Source organism: Balaenoptera physalus, assembly GCF_965194825.1.
Source record: "Balaenoptera physalus genome assembly, chromosome: 11".
In the NCBI taxonomy this organism is placed as follows: domain Eukaryota; kingdom Metazoa; phylum Chordata; class Mammalia; order Artiodactyla; family Balaenopteridae; genus Balaenoptera; species Balaenoptera physalus.
In genome coordinates, this window is record NC_138896.1 from 65,230,806 (window position 1) to 65,246,045 (window position 15,240).

Genomic DNA, 15,240 nt, shown 5'->3' on the forward strand with positions numbered 1-15,240 from the left:
CCCCTTGGAACGCCCTCCCCACTTGGCAAATCCTGCCCATCCTGGAAACCCAGATCCAGGGTCACCTTGTCTCAAAGCCTTCCCCGCTTTTCTCTTTCTGACTTACTTCACTCTGTATGACAGACTCTAACTCCATCCACCTCACTACAAATAACTTAATTTCGTTTCCTTTTTATGGCTGAGTAATATTCCATTGTATATATGTGCCACATCTTCTTTATCCATTCATCCGATGTAAGTCAGAAAGAGAAAAACAAATACAGTATGCTAACACATATATATGGAATCTAAGGGGAAAAAAAAAAGGTCATGAAGAACCTAGTGGCAAGACGGGAATAAAGACACAGACCTACTAGAGAATGGACTTGAGGACATGGGGAGGGGGAAGGGTAAGATGTGACAAAGTGAGAGAGTGGCATGGACATATATACACTACTAAACGTAAAATAGATAGCTAGTGGGAAGCAACCGCATAGCACAGGGAGATCAGCTCGGTGCTTTGTGACCACCTAGAGGGGTGGGATAGGGAGGGTGGGAGGGAGATGCAAGAGGGAAGAGATATGGGAACATATGTATATGTATAACTGATTCACTTTGTTATAAAGCAGAAACTAACACACCATTGTAAAGCAATTATACTCCAATAAAGATGTTAAAAAAATAAATAAATAAAAAATAAAATAAAATAAATAAATAAAAAATAAAATAAAATAAAAGCCTTCCCCGCCCCAGCCGGTAGATTAACCCACCCACGCTCTCTCTCCACTTCAAGCAAGGTGGCTACAGCTACAGCTGTCTGGCCTCCCTGAGCCCGAGACAGGCAGACACTGGGGAGGGAACCCACTCCTCCCACGGCAGGACTCCCACCCGAACTCTGCCTGATCTAGCACAGTGGTTCTCAGAGCCTAGTGAGCCCCAGGACCCCTTGCCGGGCTTGGTGAAACACATACCTGGACCCTACCCCCTGGGATTCTGATGCACCACCCCAAAACCTCACTGGCTTAACAACAAAAGTTGGTTTCTCCTTCAGAGCATATGTCAAATGCTAGACCGCAGGGAGTCTGGTCCACACAGAGACCCAGGATAATGGTGGCTCCACCAACTTGTGACGCCATCATTTCAACATGTGGCTTCAGAGCAAGAGAGGAGCACAGAAAATCATGCGTGGACTTTTCTCTGCTCACAGCTCACTGGCCAGAGCTAGTCCTGTGCCCTGCCCACTGCAAAGTGACTTGGAAGGTTATCTAAGGGAACGTATTACATTAAAAGAAAGGTGGGTTACAACAGAAGTATATGACTTTCATTTAAGTTCCCCCAAGAGCTGAATACCTTCAAGTCTTTCATAGAGATCGTCTCCTCAGTGAAAAGAACAAAATACAAATCAGAATAGCAGTGTGGTTTCCATCATTTGAACTTATTTTATTGGTATTCATTAGCAAATAAAATTTTATTGTTGATTTTGGATGCATTACAACACACTTTTTGGTAGTGGTTGCACAATGTTGATCATTTATTAACTATACTAAATACTGCAACCTCCGAATTGTTGATTTTTACACGGGCATCTCCTTTGTGATGATGGGTGGCTCCTCTCTCTGAATACAAAAAATGGTCCGTTCCATCCATGGTTTTCATATCCCCTTGTTATTCTACCTACTGCTTTAAAATACATTCAAATAAAAAGATACAAGTTCCTTGCAGTGAGTGCACACATACCACAGCGAGGAGAGTTGAAAACACAATTAACCAACACCCTCGTGTTCAGAGAATAAATAGTATGAAATCATGGGACCGAAGCTTGCTCCTGGGGACTTTCTCAAAGTATCTTCAGTGGACATAAGGTCACACTCACTCAATTGAAGGATACATCTTTTGCCAAGGGTGGTGGGAGGAGGGTGATGGGGGGGTGCAAAAGGACAATTTCATTTGCATATGATGTTATCCTTCCATAAATGTCTGGAACAAATGGCCACAGAGCACCGTGATGTGCAGTGCAGTCCTCAGATCAGAATAAATAAATGACCTGCTTGGATTGGAAAGCCACAGGCGCGCTGTGACCGAGCTGGAGAGGACAGAAGATGTTTGTTTAAAATACAGCACACACAAATAATAAATAAAAGTTTGAAACTTAGTCAGTGACAGCGATGGGACCAGACTCCCTGTTTGTTCACGGTTCTTCTCACAACACCTCTACCTTTTCCTAAGGATAAAAAGTGGCACAAGGACACAAAGGGCTTTTGGGGACCACTCTGTTCTGAAACAAGAGGGCAAAACATGTTTTGAGGGCATCGAATGGCTGCAGAAGAAGACCACAGACGTGAAAGCATGCTCACTGGTCTCCGGTCCAGAACAAGGACCAGAACAAGAGGACCGCCAAAGCCTCATTTCTCTGTGAACCAGTTTGGTGTTACCTTTGGCCGTGGTTCTTCTCTTTGACTTATACTGTTGACAAATTTCATCCACCACCTTTCCCCAACCCCCTTTCCTTATGTTCCTATTGTTAAAATCGCCTTGGGTCTGGTCTTAATTTGGTTGTGACACTGGGTCCCAGAAATAAGCTGCTATCTCAGGAGCGGCTTGGTGTGTCTGAAACTTGTATTTTGGTGTCACAGAACCACAGAGAGAACATTCACTGCGACTTCCCATCTAGTACCATTACTTCCCTGCATATATTAAAAAAACAAAACAGAACGCAGAAAAATAAAACAGATCACACAGAACACACAGGGGCTGCCAAACGGTGCAGCAGGAGTGTAAATACATTCTCTTTCAGGTCAGATGTCTGGTCCGACAGTGGATTACAAAACATGGAGGGATGAATTCAGGTTGAAGGCATGAGAAGAGAAAGTCACAGCTCAAGAAAAGAAGCGACCGTCCGTTGGGGCCGCTGCACGTGGCAGCGGACGGAGGCCCCTTACGCTCTTACAGGGAGGGTGAGGCCAGGTGCCCAGTGACACCAGGCGGCACAGCCACTGTGCTACGTGACAGCTCAGGATGTGTGGCTCCGGCAGCCAGCCACAGATTCACTGGTTTCCTATCCATGGGATAAGAACACACATGGGGCGGGGTGGGGGGTTCAGTGCTTCTCAAAGGAAAGAAGAAGGAAAGACACCGGGCTGCCCCTGCCCCCGGCCAGCACGGGCCAAGTCCTCAAGAGAGCGATGTCGGTGCTGGGGTGCTTCCCGTGGGATTCGAAGGAAGAGCAGGGCGGATACAGGTCTCCAGGTCCTATGTACACATTTTACAGAGTCTCCACTCTGCCCCCATGAGGCACGAGGTTGATTTGTCCAGCTCAGGAGGGGACGTACAGAGGAAAGCAGAGGGAGCGTGCGCAGTGCGGGGGGAGGAGAGGGAGGCGGGAGCAAGACGGGTTTCCTCTAGCGGAAGGGCCTTCTCCCAGCCTCACCGTAAGCTAGTTTGTTTGGGGAGTTTAGCACCCATCAAGATGCCCGAGGTGAGCGTCACGGGGGCTTTCATCTGCATGCTGGACCCCACCATGGTGGGGAAGCTGCGGTTCCGTCGGATGCCACTGTTGAGCTGGAGCCCGCCGATGGCACTGGTGACAGTCGGGCATCCAAGGGGCAGGCCCTCGGGTACCAGGCCTCCGGGGACAAGGGCCTGCGTGGGGCCCGGGGGCCCACAGAGGAGAGGTCCCTGGTCCTCAGTCAAGGTGGGGACGTGGGCTCGCCCCGAGTTCACCACTTTGGCCACACTAAACCTCCTGACTTTGTCCACGAGGTTCAGGTTGGAGACAGACACGTCGGTCTGGCTCTCGCTGCTCCGGACCGCCTTCTTCTCCCTCACCTCCCTCAGGATGGAGCTGGCTGGCTTGGAGGCCAGGAAGGTGTCGTAGGGAGGGCTCGTGCACTTGAACTCGAAGGAGGGCGGGGAAGACGTGGGCGACTGCATAGGCGAGTTGGGCGGGGTAGAGGGGATCACGGTCATCCTGGGGGTGTAGGAGTGCAGGAGAGAGCCCCGGCCAGCCCTGTCCCAGCTCTGGGGGTCGTACACAGCCGCGGAAATGCCCCGCTCCTTCAGCAGCCACACCAGCCCCAGGGATGTGCTCATGGTGGTCGTGGACTCACGGACGTTAGTGAAGGATTCGGCCAGGCTCAGTCTCCGCGGAGTGCACGGCGTGGCCACCGGCGTGGACTTCAAGTGGCTGGTGCTGCCACAAGCTGGAGTCGGGGCCGAGTTAAGGCTGATCAGAAAAGACAACAGGTCATTGATCAGAAAATGCCCACGAGCACCGAGGAAGCAGTCCGTGGCCAGCCGCCCGCAGGGTCGCAGCGCAGGCCTAGGACATGCTAAGGGGACTCCCCCAGCCCAGGCTCCCCGGGTGCCTCTTTCCATGTCTGCTCTTCCCTCTCACCACAGGGGCCGTGGATTCCCCGAAGTGGGGACATGGTTTAAGTTAACAGGAAGCTGCATGTGATTTCCCTCTTTCAGCCCTAGAGGGTGGGTACAACTGTCCCCTTTGCAGGTGAGGGAACTGAGGCTCAGGTTACGTGACTTACTCAACGTCACACTCAGCTACTCAGGGGAAGACCCTGGATTTAAACACAAGTCTGAGGGACCCCAAAGATAGGGGAGGAAGGCCTTCAGCAGAGAGGCTTTCTGTCCCTACCAAATTTACTCAGATTCCTGCCTTCCTTCCCAGTAGCCGCTTCCCTGAGGCAAGATGTTAACCAGGATTACGGGATATGAGAGTTTATCCTGGGAATGGCCGAAGCAGGTGGGACATCTCGGTGGAGGACCCTTGGGTGATGGGGAGACTGAGGCTGAAGGCGCCCATCAAGTCAGCGGCAGACCCGGGCCTCCTGACTCCCACCAGTGTTCTTTCCTCTGCACCCTGCTGCCCTTTAGCCCTTCTCCCGTGGGTGCCCAAGTCCACCTTGATGAGTGGAGTTATTGGGACAGAGGGAGCCACGTCACGTATTATCAGATCTTCATCTAGGGAACCACCTAGAAAAAGGCCCATTGGGTGTGTGAAACCTGGTTACTAAAGGAAAAGTGGAAAGATTCCTTCGTCTACTCATGTCATGCTGACTGAGGACCCACTATGTTCCAAAAGCTGGTATCCAGCAGTGAGGGAGTTAGGGCAGAAGGTATAACAGAGGGGCAGCAGCGGGGAATGCACTGCTGTCTGCCTGAAAACCAGGAGAGACCCACTTTTAACAACTGCTTCGGGGATGGAGTGAGGCCACCCAGGCACGGAGGCCCTGAGCTGTTGCTGGATGAGCAACTGAGCGGCACAGAAAACATCCCTCCTGAGGGTCTCATGAGACCTGTCCCGGCACCTGCCCAAGGACGCAGCAGGGGCTGCAGGTGCCCCTGGGAACAGGCAGCTGGGTGGTCCCCGGGAACCGGGGGATAGAGCCCTCTCTCCCCAGCCTGACAGGGGACAGGCCACATACCTTGGACAAAGCACCAACTTAGGGAAAGGGGAGGAAGGGGATGGGCTCTGGAGCAGGTCCTTGGAATGAGTGGAGCAGGGCCCCCTCCTGCAGGAGGGACAGGTCAAAGGCAAGTACAAGCTGAGGCGTCACTTGGCTGCACACTCAGGTGACCTCACCACTGGCCAGTCTGCACAGGGTGAGGAACACAGAACAGGCCCGTCTCACACAAGCTCGGGACCGGGGATGCTGGTGGGTCCGGAGCACTCAGAGGAACATGGGATTAGAAACCACAGCAGATTCCTAAGGTTAAAAGGTGGATTCTTCAAAAGGCACAGGTGGAATTCTACAAAACTGATCTACAAGCAATAGAGGGCCAAAAAAAAATCTGGACTTCAAATCTTGTTCACAGAGCCATTCCTAGGGAGATTCTCTATTTTGTTTCAAGCTGCCATTCTTTCAAACTCAGGCAAAAAGCCTTTTCCTACTACTGACTTCTCAGGCTTTTTCATCCCTGACGAGGCCAGAAGGACTTAGAGAAGAAGGCAGGGGTGTGGTGTTGAGTCCCACGGCTACAGTCAGCAGAACACCAGGATGCCAGCCTCTCCCAGGGGGAAGCTCTGTCCAGCGGTTTTAAACACGATCTCTTCAAACATAAAGCTGAGGGATAGGGAAGCCGGGTTCTCCAGAGGCAGGAAGGGGGACGGAGAGACAAGCTAAAATTGAGAGGTCCCCTTCCGGTGAGAACCTCGGTTAGACCTGTATTAGTGCTGGCACTCGGCGCGACTGGGGCATTTAGACAGGTTAGGGGGTATCCATTGTCAAGGCCGAGTTAGCCAGGCACAACCAGAGGGACACGTCCACGCCTACGTCGCGGGTTAGTGGCGGCCACGCGTGCACACACAGCTCCTTCATGGGGCCCTGCCAGGCAGGCCCTGCTGGTGGTGTTCTCACCCCCTGCCTCGCCCGTGGGCTCACTCTCTGCCCTACATCTGCTCTCAGCTCAACGGGGCCTGGGGCTGCTTCGTCGTCCTCCTCACATGACCTGCGGAGAATTATTCATCGTTGAAGGTGTTCCTTGGGGCAGCTGCTCCCTCCGAGCTGGCCCTGCTCGCCTCTCTCCCGTAAGTTACCTTCCACTCACCCTGCCAACCTCGTACCACAGAGAAAACAGCTGATGGGGTCACGCCACCGCGTTGGGGGAGACCATTTTCCCTTTCACTGGAAGCTCTGGGAGGCCTGAAATCCAGCCAAGCAGACCCCCCACCCCCCACCAGGCCATACAAGTCCTCTCGTCCTATGGTACCAACTCTTATCACTTCTTGGAGGTGCCCAAGGGAAATGGACCACGCTGGGCATGTGGTTCCATTCAAGTTTTATCATTTCGGTCATTACAGGGTGGCTGGGATGCATGGCCCCTGGGGCCATTGCCAGAGGCATATGTGCTACCACAGGGCTCAGTAACTCCATTCTGTGAAAGAACACGTTCTACTGACAAACTTTGGGGCAAAAAGCCAACAGACTTGGGCTTAGGGGCTGTGGTAGTGCCCTAAACTTCAGCTGGTTGAGGAGGGATGTAAGAATCTTCCATGGCCAATAAAAGAGCAACTAAAAGTGGGTCCAGGTCTCTCTATCTGTGCTGGATCTGAATCAATAGGGGCCTTGATTCAAAAAAAAAGAAAGAAAAAAAGATGGGACTCAGAACAGGTGACTGTAGTGCTTGGGAGATGCTTTCACTTGCTAGGGTTGGATTTGAATGAGCCTCTCTACTTCGGCTTTCCTCAACGTTAAGTCTCACAGGGAGTGTCTCAACCTCACCCCACCCTGCCCACCCCACGGCCGGGTCCCTTACCTTGGCGTGACCCGCGTGAGCTCGTCTGAAGGATGCAGGATGCGACAGGTGGTGAAGGTGAAGGTGGAGTTTGTCTGTGACATGCACTTCCCAGGGTGGTGGGCTAAATCAGGGGGAGGGGGAAGGGAGGAACAAAATATAGTCCTTGCATCCAAGTACACCCATGAGAAAAGTCAAACTCCTGCATGGCCCTGGACAGATGCAAGAAACGATGGGCTACCTTGTGAACTGGATCTGGGCGAGGAAGGTGAAACGCAAATGTTCTGGATCGAAGGTGGTCCCTCAAAACTAACCACACTTTTGAGCACTGGTGTGCAGAGCATCGAATTCCAGCTTCCAACCCAGTCCAGACAGGGTTTCCCATCAGCGTTCTTTGGCCAGTAGTGGATCCAGTTTGAAGGGCTAATGGGCCCTTGGGGGTAAATTTGGGTTCCCTCCTCAGAGGTCCAAATCGGCTTCCTTCTTTTGTTGCTTTACTTTTCTTTTCATTGGCAAATAGGTGCCAAACTCTGCCAAGGGGAGGGGAGAGGTGCAGGGCAGGGAGAGGCACTTGCACCTGGGAACAGGGCAAGGCTCACGGGCTCCCTTTTCTGTTTACACAAAAAGGGGCTTGAGGAAGCTGGCTCCACTACTGTCTAACTGTGGTCGACAGGGAGGGAGACGGGGCCTCAGCTGCCTCAGCAACAACGTGGCAGGAGTCCCAGGGCCTGGGTTCTCTGTGGGGCTGAAGCTCCAGGACCTGGGCTGGGCTGACACACAACGGTGCAAGCAGCACCAGTCCCCCCGGGCTGCTTTCTTGCCATCTCTAGGATGTCTGGTTTCTGACGAAAATGAGACAGAACAAGTTGTCCTCAACTTATTTCCTTTGAAAGCTCCAAAGGGTTGTTAAGGCAGCTGAAGTCTACGATCTGGAGCAAAGTAAATCACAGAAGCGTTAGGACCATGCATCAGAAAGCTGGCAGGTGATAAGTAGGAATAGAGTCTACAGGAGACATCATGATTGTAGAGGCCATCCTCATTCATAACTCAAATGTAAAAAAAGAAAAAAAAAAAAAAGGAAAAATGCTGCTGCTCCCAATAGCATGCAAGGTGAGGTCTGGGTCATCCCCCCTCCCCACTCACTCCACCCCTGCAGCCTCTCAGCCCCCAGAGACCTCCTGGGAGACAACGGATTAGGATATTGGAGGCCATGAGCACGCTGAAGATTCAAAAGGCTGGAACTAGAATCTTCTAGCTCTTTATGGCAAGTTTTCTCTTGCATTTGACAAAAAGGAAAAGGAAAACAAACCAGAAGAGATCGGTGCCCCAAACCTACAGATCCACACACAGGTGATCGCATCTTAAAAAAGAAAAGAAAAAACTAGAAACCAGATGAAACCAACAAACAAAAAAATATTGGAGACACGCAAATTGAAGGCAGGCAGGACAAAGCCAAAGCACAAAAATGGTGGCGGTGACTCAGGAGCTATGCAAGACTGGTTTCCCCTGGTTACTGTGGTCCAATCCATGTCTTTGTGTCAAGGAAGGCTCCCGTGGCCCCTGGCATGGCAGCCAGCACCATGGCCACAAGAGCAAACTCCCAGCCACAGGGAGCTCCAGGCAAAGCAGGAGGGGGGTGGAAAACACACGTAAGAATAGCCTTTATGCATCTTTGTTTCTCAACCAAAAACGTAATGGTTTAGGAACTCAGATAATTGAGAAACTACTGCAAGCAAAAGAAAAATGGAAGAAGCTATGAAGAAAAGGCAACCAACCAATCACGATTCTCTGATTGCAATAAGGTCTAGAAACAAAAGCAACAAAAAACCTGAGAAAAGCATCCCAAATAACAGGCGTGAGGGGTTATTTGGGAGGGAGGAAAGAAAAATGCAGTAAGTAGAAGTAATTAAGACAGAACAGTTGAAAGACAGAGAACATTTTTTAAAAATATCAAACAAAAGCAAGGCTTGATTTAAACTTAGAAGTGTACCCCATTTAAATACATGGCCAGAATATCAAATCAAAAGGTCACACATGTTCACTTTCTCCACCCCACTGCATATCGGATCTTCAATCGCAACAGCTAGTGTGAGACGGACATTTTAGAGAGACAGTTGCATCAGCAAAAGCAAAACCCATCTTACTGCAAATGGGTTTTGGGAATAGGAAAAGGCTGCTAAAATTCAGAGGTCATCATTCCCCAGAAGCGATGGACAGCTTTAGAAGACCAAGGAAAATCAACAACAAAGATCAAAAGTGCCAAAGGCAGAGGTTCGGCCCCTCCGCAATACCACTGGGACGCCTGGACCGGCCAGCTCTCCGAGTCACCACTGCCCACCGGGCCGCTGCAGCATCTCCCTTCCTTGGGACACAACACAGAAAGAGTGAGTCACCCGAGGCTCCTTGAGCTGCTGGGGGCTGATTCCTACAGTTCTGTGAACAGGAGAGAGCAAATTCCCAAAGCAAGAGGCACTGACTGACAAGAGTCTTCTAGGCAGGGAGCAGGGGCTCAGTGGGAGCGCTCACTACTGCAGTCACCACTGCACCCCGAAGCCCTGCCTTAGGTGCTGGGGGTTAACCTCGTGCTGCTTGCTTGGGGCCTCCAAGGACAGGGGTTTTGGATTAAATGTTCTGACTTCCTACTTAAATCCTCACTCCTTTTCTCGGTCTGACTGGAGGACTGCAGTGTTCTGAGCCAAAAGTATTAACACTGACAAGTACTTTCATCAAGTATTTTATTTAGGAATGAACTTGCATTTCCCTGCCTCAAAAGACCCTAACCTTTATTATTTTTATTTGTTCCTCCTCCCGCAGGTTCTGAAACTGGTACAAAATCCTCATCTGTCAAAGAGAACCTTTAAACTTCATTAATCCTTGATTATTCAAGATCGTCTACGTTGGTGAACTACATACAGATAGCTACCGTGCAGATTTTTTGTTCTTTAAAATGTGCCACCTGCTAGCACACACCCTTCAGCCGAGGTGGGGTCTCAGAGGGCTGTATAAGGGGGACAGTTCCCCTGCTCACTTGCACTCTGACCGACCCAGGTGTGCTTTCCACCCAGAGCAGGTGCACTTGGTAAATGGCTCTGACTGGCTGTGCTCCTCTGGGGGCACATGGTGCCTGGTACTGACTGGAAAACTGGGTGTTTGGGATCTTGCGGCCGCAGCCAGCCGTGAGGGAGCCCTGGCCCAGCCCTGAGTCTCCAGTGAGTTGGGGCTTCCTTCTTGGATGCCCTGCAGACCACACTGGGGAGTATCTGCAAGTGTGCTACCCAGACCAGGGTGACTGCTGCTTGGTGGAAGGCTCGGGTCTCCAGGGAAGATGGGCAGGAAAGCCCAGTGCTCTCCTCGCAGCCCAGGGATCCAATGGTGAGAAGAGGAAAGAAACACGGATAAGGCTGGGTATAGTGGCGGGGACCTGCAGGGTGACTGGGCTTTGCAGCCTGGCCGTCCGCGGGATGAGATCTGTTCACACGAGCTCATGCATGTCGGTCAATTGGAACGATGCTTTCCTTCTTCCCCCACCCACAGGGAAGGCCAGGCTGGGAATGTGCCGGGGAGACCAGAAACTTCTCTCTCTAAAGGCCATCGTAGCATCGTCCTTAAAAGAACCCTCCCGGGAGCCCACACAGCTGTCAGGGTGCAGCTGCACCTACTGAACTCTATGGGGAGCTGGGACCTACACACACACGGCTTCCAAGGGGATCTCTGAGGACAGAGGAATGCTGGCCATGTTACACATCCAAGCTATTTTTTGGCTTACAGAAGTAACTTATTAAAATATTTTCTTTAAAATTACAAACCCATCTCAAAATCTTGGAAAAAGGGGTTTAATCTTTGTGACATACTGAGAGCCTTCCAGATTCTTTTCCCACTCTTCATGGGAAGTGGCCAACTTGTGTAAAATACACAAAATGCCTTGACCTTTTCCCCCTTTTCTTGACTTGAACATGTCGTGTGAAGCTACCGTCACACGACTTGGATCTGCTCTGCCATTTCTATAAACTCATTCACCAAGACACACACACACACACACACACACACACACACACACACACACACACTCCCTCCCCCACCTCCTTTAATTCTAGTAGCTGTCACCACATCAACAGTGGCATCCACCGGCCGACCTTTTCTGTCCAAGCAAAAACAAACCTACTGAAAGTAAAAGCATTGTCCATCCAGCTTAAAGGTATGGCTTTGAAAGCCCTGCGAACATCGGTACTTTTTTTTTTTTCATCTTTTTACCAGCTTCTAATGACCTAATGACTTTGTTGTTTTTTGCTCAAGGAGTAACCACAGTGGAGGTGGGGTGCATATCTTTGCCTGTCAGCTACATGCCCTTTCTTTTTTTTTAAAAAAAGCAATGTTTTAGAATTCTTCCTAAAAAACTAAACTCTCAGGGCATAGAAAAATGCTCTAAATACTTTTTCTATCACTTCTTTATATAACTCTGTATGTGAATTTTTCTGGAAAAAAAAGTTCTATGATGAGTCCATGTGGGAAAAACTCCATAAAACCTTTGTTTGCCCTGTGCTTCATCATTAACATCAATGCTGTTTGGGATTAATGTGGCTTTAACAAGTGTTTTTCTCTGGGGGGGTAGGGAATCAAGGGCAGTTTCAGATACAGCAGTACAGCTTCTTTTCTCTTTAAAAAATAAAAGTGATATTAAACTACACAGTGTTACAAGATGACATTTTTAAGCCCTTAGTTCCAGGCTTAACATGGGCCTGTGACTCTTTTTCTCTGCTTCTTAAGCATTTCTTTTACACAGCCCCTGTCTGGTCCTGTAGCTCTAGGGACCCCTGAGTCCCCAATGCAGACATCCAGCCCACAGGCACCGGGGAGGTTTCTAGCACAGAGATTGTGAACCACATCACAAGATCTCTTCCTGGTTTCTGTACAACTTTTGTTTCCTGCAAAATTTTTAAAAATAAAAAGTCTACTTGTCCCCCTACACCAAGCTGTCTACTCTGTTTCATCTAAAAACTGACTTAACAGAGGAACAATCTCACGGAATGGCACAGAGAGGACCAGAAATTCCCTCAGGTGGCCCTTGGGGTATCTTCAGGAGATAAAATGACTTAAAAAAAGAAAAAAGATATATTTATTTATTTTTGCCTGCGGCAGGTCTTAGTTGCAGCACGCGGGATCATTGTTGAGGCATGCAGCATCTTCATTGTGGTGCCCGGGCTTCTCTCTAGTTGTGGCGTGTGGGTTTTCTCTTCTTTAGTTGTGGCGTGCAGGCTCCAGGGTGCATGGGCTCTGTAGCTGTGGCCCGCCAGTTCCAGAGCACGTGGGCTCTGTAGTTTGCGGCACGGAGGCGCTAGTTGAGGCGTGCGAACTCAGTAGTTGTGGCACGCCGGCTTAGTTGTCTCGCGGCATGTGGGATCTTAGTTCCCTGACCAGGTATCGAACCCATGTCCCCTGCATTGCAAGGTGGATTCTTTACCACTGGACCACCAGGGAAGTCCCCAAATCACTTTTTAGAATGCTGCTAAAATATCAAAAGGGCAAACGCAAGAGTCTCTTTGGATTCTTCGGATGCCAACAAAGCTGGACCCTGCGCCCTGTGCCTTCATGTCTGTCCTGTGGCAAACACCAACAGGTGCGGGGAGCGGGCCTGGCTAAGCTGCCTCAAGTCCATCATCCAGCTGGTGCTACCGGAGCCTGTTCAAGAGCGCACTTCTCCCGTGCGTCACTAGGCGGCGCAACTGGACAACTCACCGGAACCTCAACGCGCACCCACGTGCTACCTCAAGGGCCCTCCACTTTAGAAGAGGCATTGTGCAAACAAACGCCCACTCAACAATCCAAGTGGGTGCCCCTCGAAGCACGGCAGTGCCCTCCTATGGTTTTCAGAGGTGAGGTTCCATAGAAAAAGCGGTTCCAGCGAGCGGGCTTGTTCTGGAAATTTTAAGCAGGGTTGACTCCGTGCTGTTCGGGATGAGTCAATTATGTGATTCTTCATTCATTTTTCACTTTGGGCTGCACTGGCCTGGTTCTGGTTTACTATACATTTTGATGCAAGCGCACAGGGCTTCCTTAGCATCTCCTAATACAGGGGGGTGAGAGCAGACCCCAGCTTTGTCCGTAATGACCGAACTCCTGTAACTGCTACACACCAGGGTGGGGTTGAAAAGTCTTCTCATTAGAGTGGGATCTCTTTGTCAACTCCCTCGGTGGAGATAAGAAGGAAACTTCCCAGAGGGTCTGTGAATCGAACGTACCAGACTTTCCCTTCTAGATTCATCAGGTCCTCACGGCCAATGTTGCCTCACAAGCCCCTTTGGGTCCTGCTTCTGCAGTGGGACTGACAGTGCAACAGGATGCCCACCCGGGGCTTTGCTCACACCAGCCCCTGCCCCAGAGGAGGCTGGAGTGATACTCAGGTCCTCGAGCTTTCTGTCTGCCTCCTTTCATCCACCAGCTGTTCCCTTCTCTTCACGTAACCTCTCCTGAACAGAACCTGGACCTACGTATCAAATAAGAAAGCTACAAAGGAAGCTAGTTCTTGGCTTTTGCTTCTGGGGGCCCAAGTGCTGCAGCTTCAGGGATTTTCAAGGGCACTTTTGACCAAATGTGATTTTTGCCTTCAACACTCAGCCCCCAAAATGACACAGAGCTCCACTGCAGTACCACTGCCAGATAGGCTGCCATGTTTTATAGGAGCCTGTTTTAGGATATTTCTCCCACTGGAAATGGTCTCCATGTGTATGAGCATTAAGTAAACTGACCTTTGCTTTCTTCTACATTGCTTTAATCCTGCCTCTGTCTCTCCTTTAAGAATCAAGGCATCCAAGATAATTCACCTGGACTGTCCATCCAACCATCTGCTGACCTAACTGTGTGACTTTAAACTCGGATCTTAATCCTTTACCACATGCAGGCTCTCCTCTACACATAAACACCTAAAATTCAGAACACTGGCAGTACGAGATTATGTCTATTTCTGATAAACGTGTACTTTCTATATGAATTAAAACATAAAATATATTACTGAAATAAAGTAAAACTGTAATCTAAAAATTTTTACATAATCCATTTTAATCATCTAAATTATTTACAAATATAACAAGGATTTATCCTTTTTAAAGACATGGGATTATAAAAATCAAATAATGACACCATAATACATTAAAATATGTTAATAAATATTTTTCAGTACTCAAAATGTTTTCTCTATGAGAGAGCAGGCTCTAGACAAAAGTGCCTAATATACAAGTTTTCCCAATTGCCTCCCATAATACCAGCTGTTAAAAAAGAAAGGTTAATCACCTTCTGTCTTCAAAGGTTCTCCCTACTAAGTCTTCCCAGGAAGATGGCAGCTCCTGGCACTGTGCTGTTTGGCAACAGGAAAGGGCAGATCAAGGCAGGGACCAGGCCAGCGGGGGTACAAATTCCAAGACAGAGGATGCCCCAGGCTTTCCCACTGAAACTTATCTGTCTACCTGTGACTCCAAGATTGTGTGCATAATGCCACTCAGGGCCCCTGGGATGATTTATGTAGAGTGACGTGCTTCTTACATTCCTAGAATCAAAGTGGTTCTGTCATTCCCCACAGAGAAGAAAGAGACAAATCATTGTTCGTGCCTTTCCCTCCTGCAATGAGCTTTTACCAACTCTTACCCAGAAAACAAGCTCGAAAGAACCTTTGCCTAGATGATCAGACCTTCCCTAAATTACCTTCAGCAATCTATATAATTCTTTCTGGATGCACACTACCAATGTGACTCCTCTAGAGTTTCCACTGTACGTTAGTGTGCCTCTCCTCAAAGTTGCTGGGATGGATTTGCTGCAGGTTTGAGGAAGGTGGGAAGAAGCAATGGATACGCCTTTGTGTGTGGTAAGGAAAGTGGTTAGGACTTAGCTCCTCATAACTGGTCCCCTCGGTCCCTCTGTCCTCAGAGAGATATTCTTAGCTGAATTGATAAGCTTTATTCCTTCTCTACGACTTCTCCAAGAGAAACCAAATGGTGCTTCTTTAAATTTACAGGATTCACCTTC

General features: G+C 49.6%; 1 protein-coding gene across 7 annotated transcripts in view; it reads right to left on the reverse strand.

Annotated features, from left to right (window-relative positions):
- Positions 1–1,393: 1,393 nt before the first annotated feature.
- TRAK1 (trafficking kinesin protein 1) overlaps positions 1,394–15,240 on the reverse strand; it is a 99,213-nt gene continuing 85,366 nt past the window's right edge. For 6 of the 7 annotated variants that reach the window (XM_082412780.1, XM_082412786.1, XM_082412781.1 and 3 more), the window contains 2 exons: positions 7,249–7,351; positions 1,394–4,201 (listed from right to left, as the gene is read on the reverse strand). In XM_082412780.1, the coding sequence (XP_082268906.1) occupies positions 3,403–4,201; positions 7,249–7,351 (902 nt within the window). In that variant the 3' untranslated portion in view covers positions 1,394–3,402. Of the gene's footprint in view, positions 4,202–6,350; positions 6,442–7,248; positions 7,352–15,240 lie in introns of all 7 variants that reach the window. The other variant, XM_082412785.1, reaches the window with a different exon arrangement.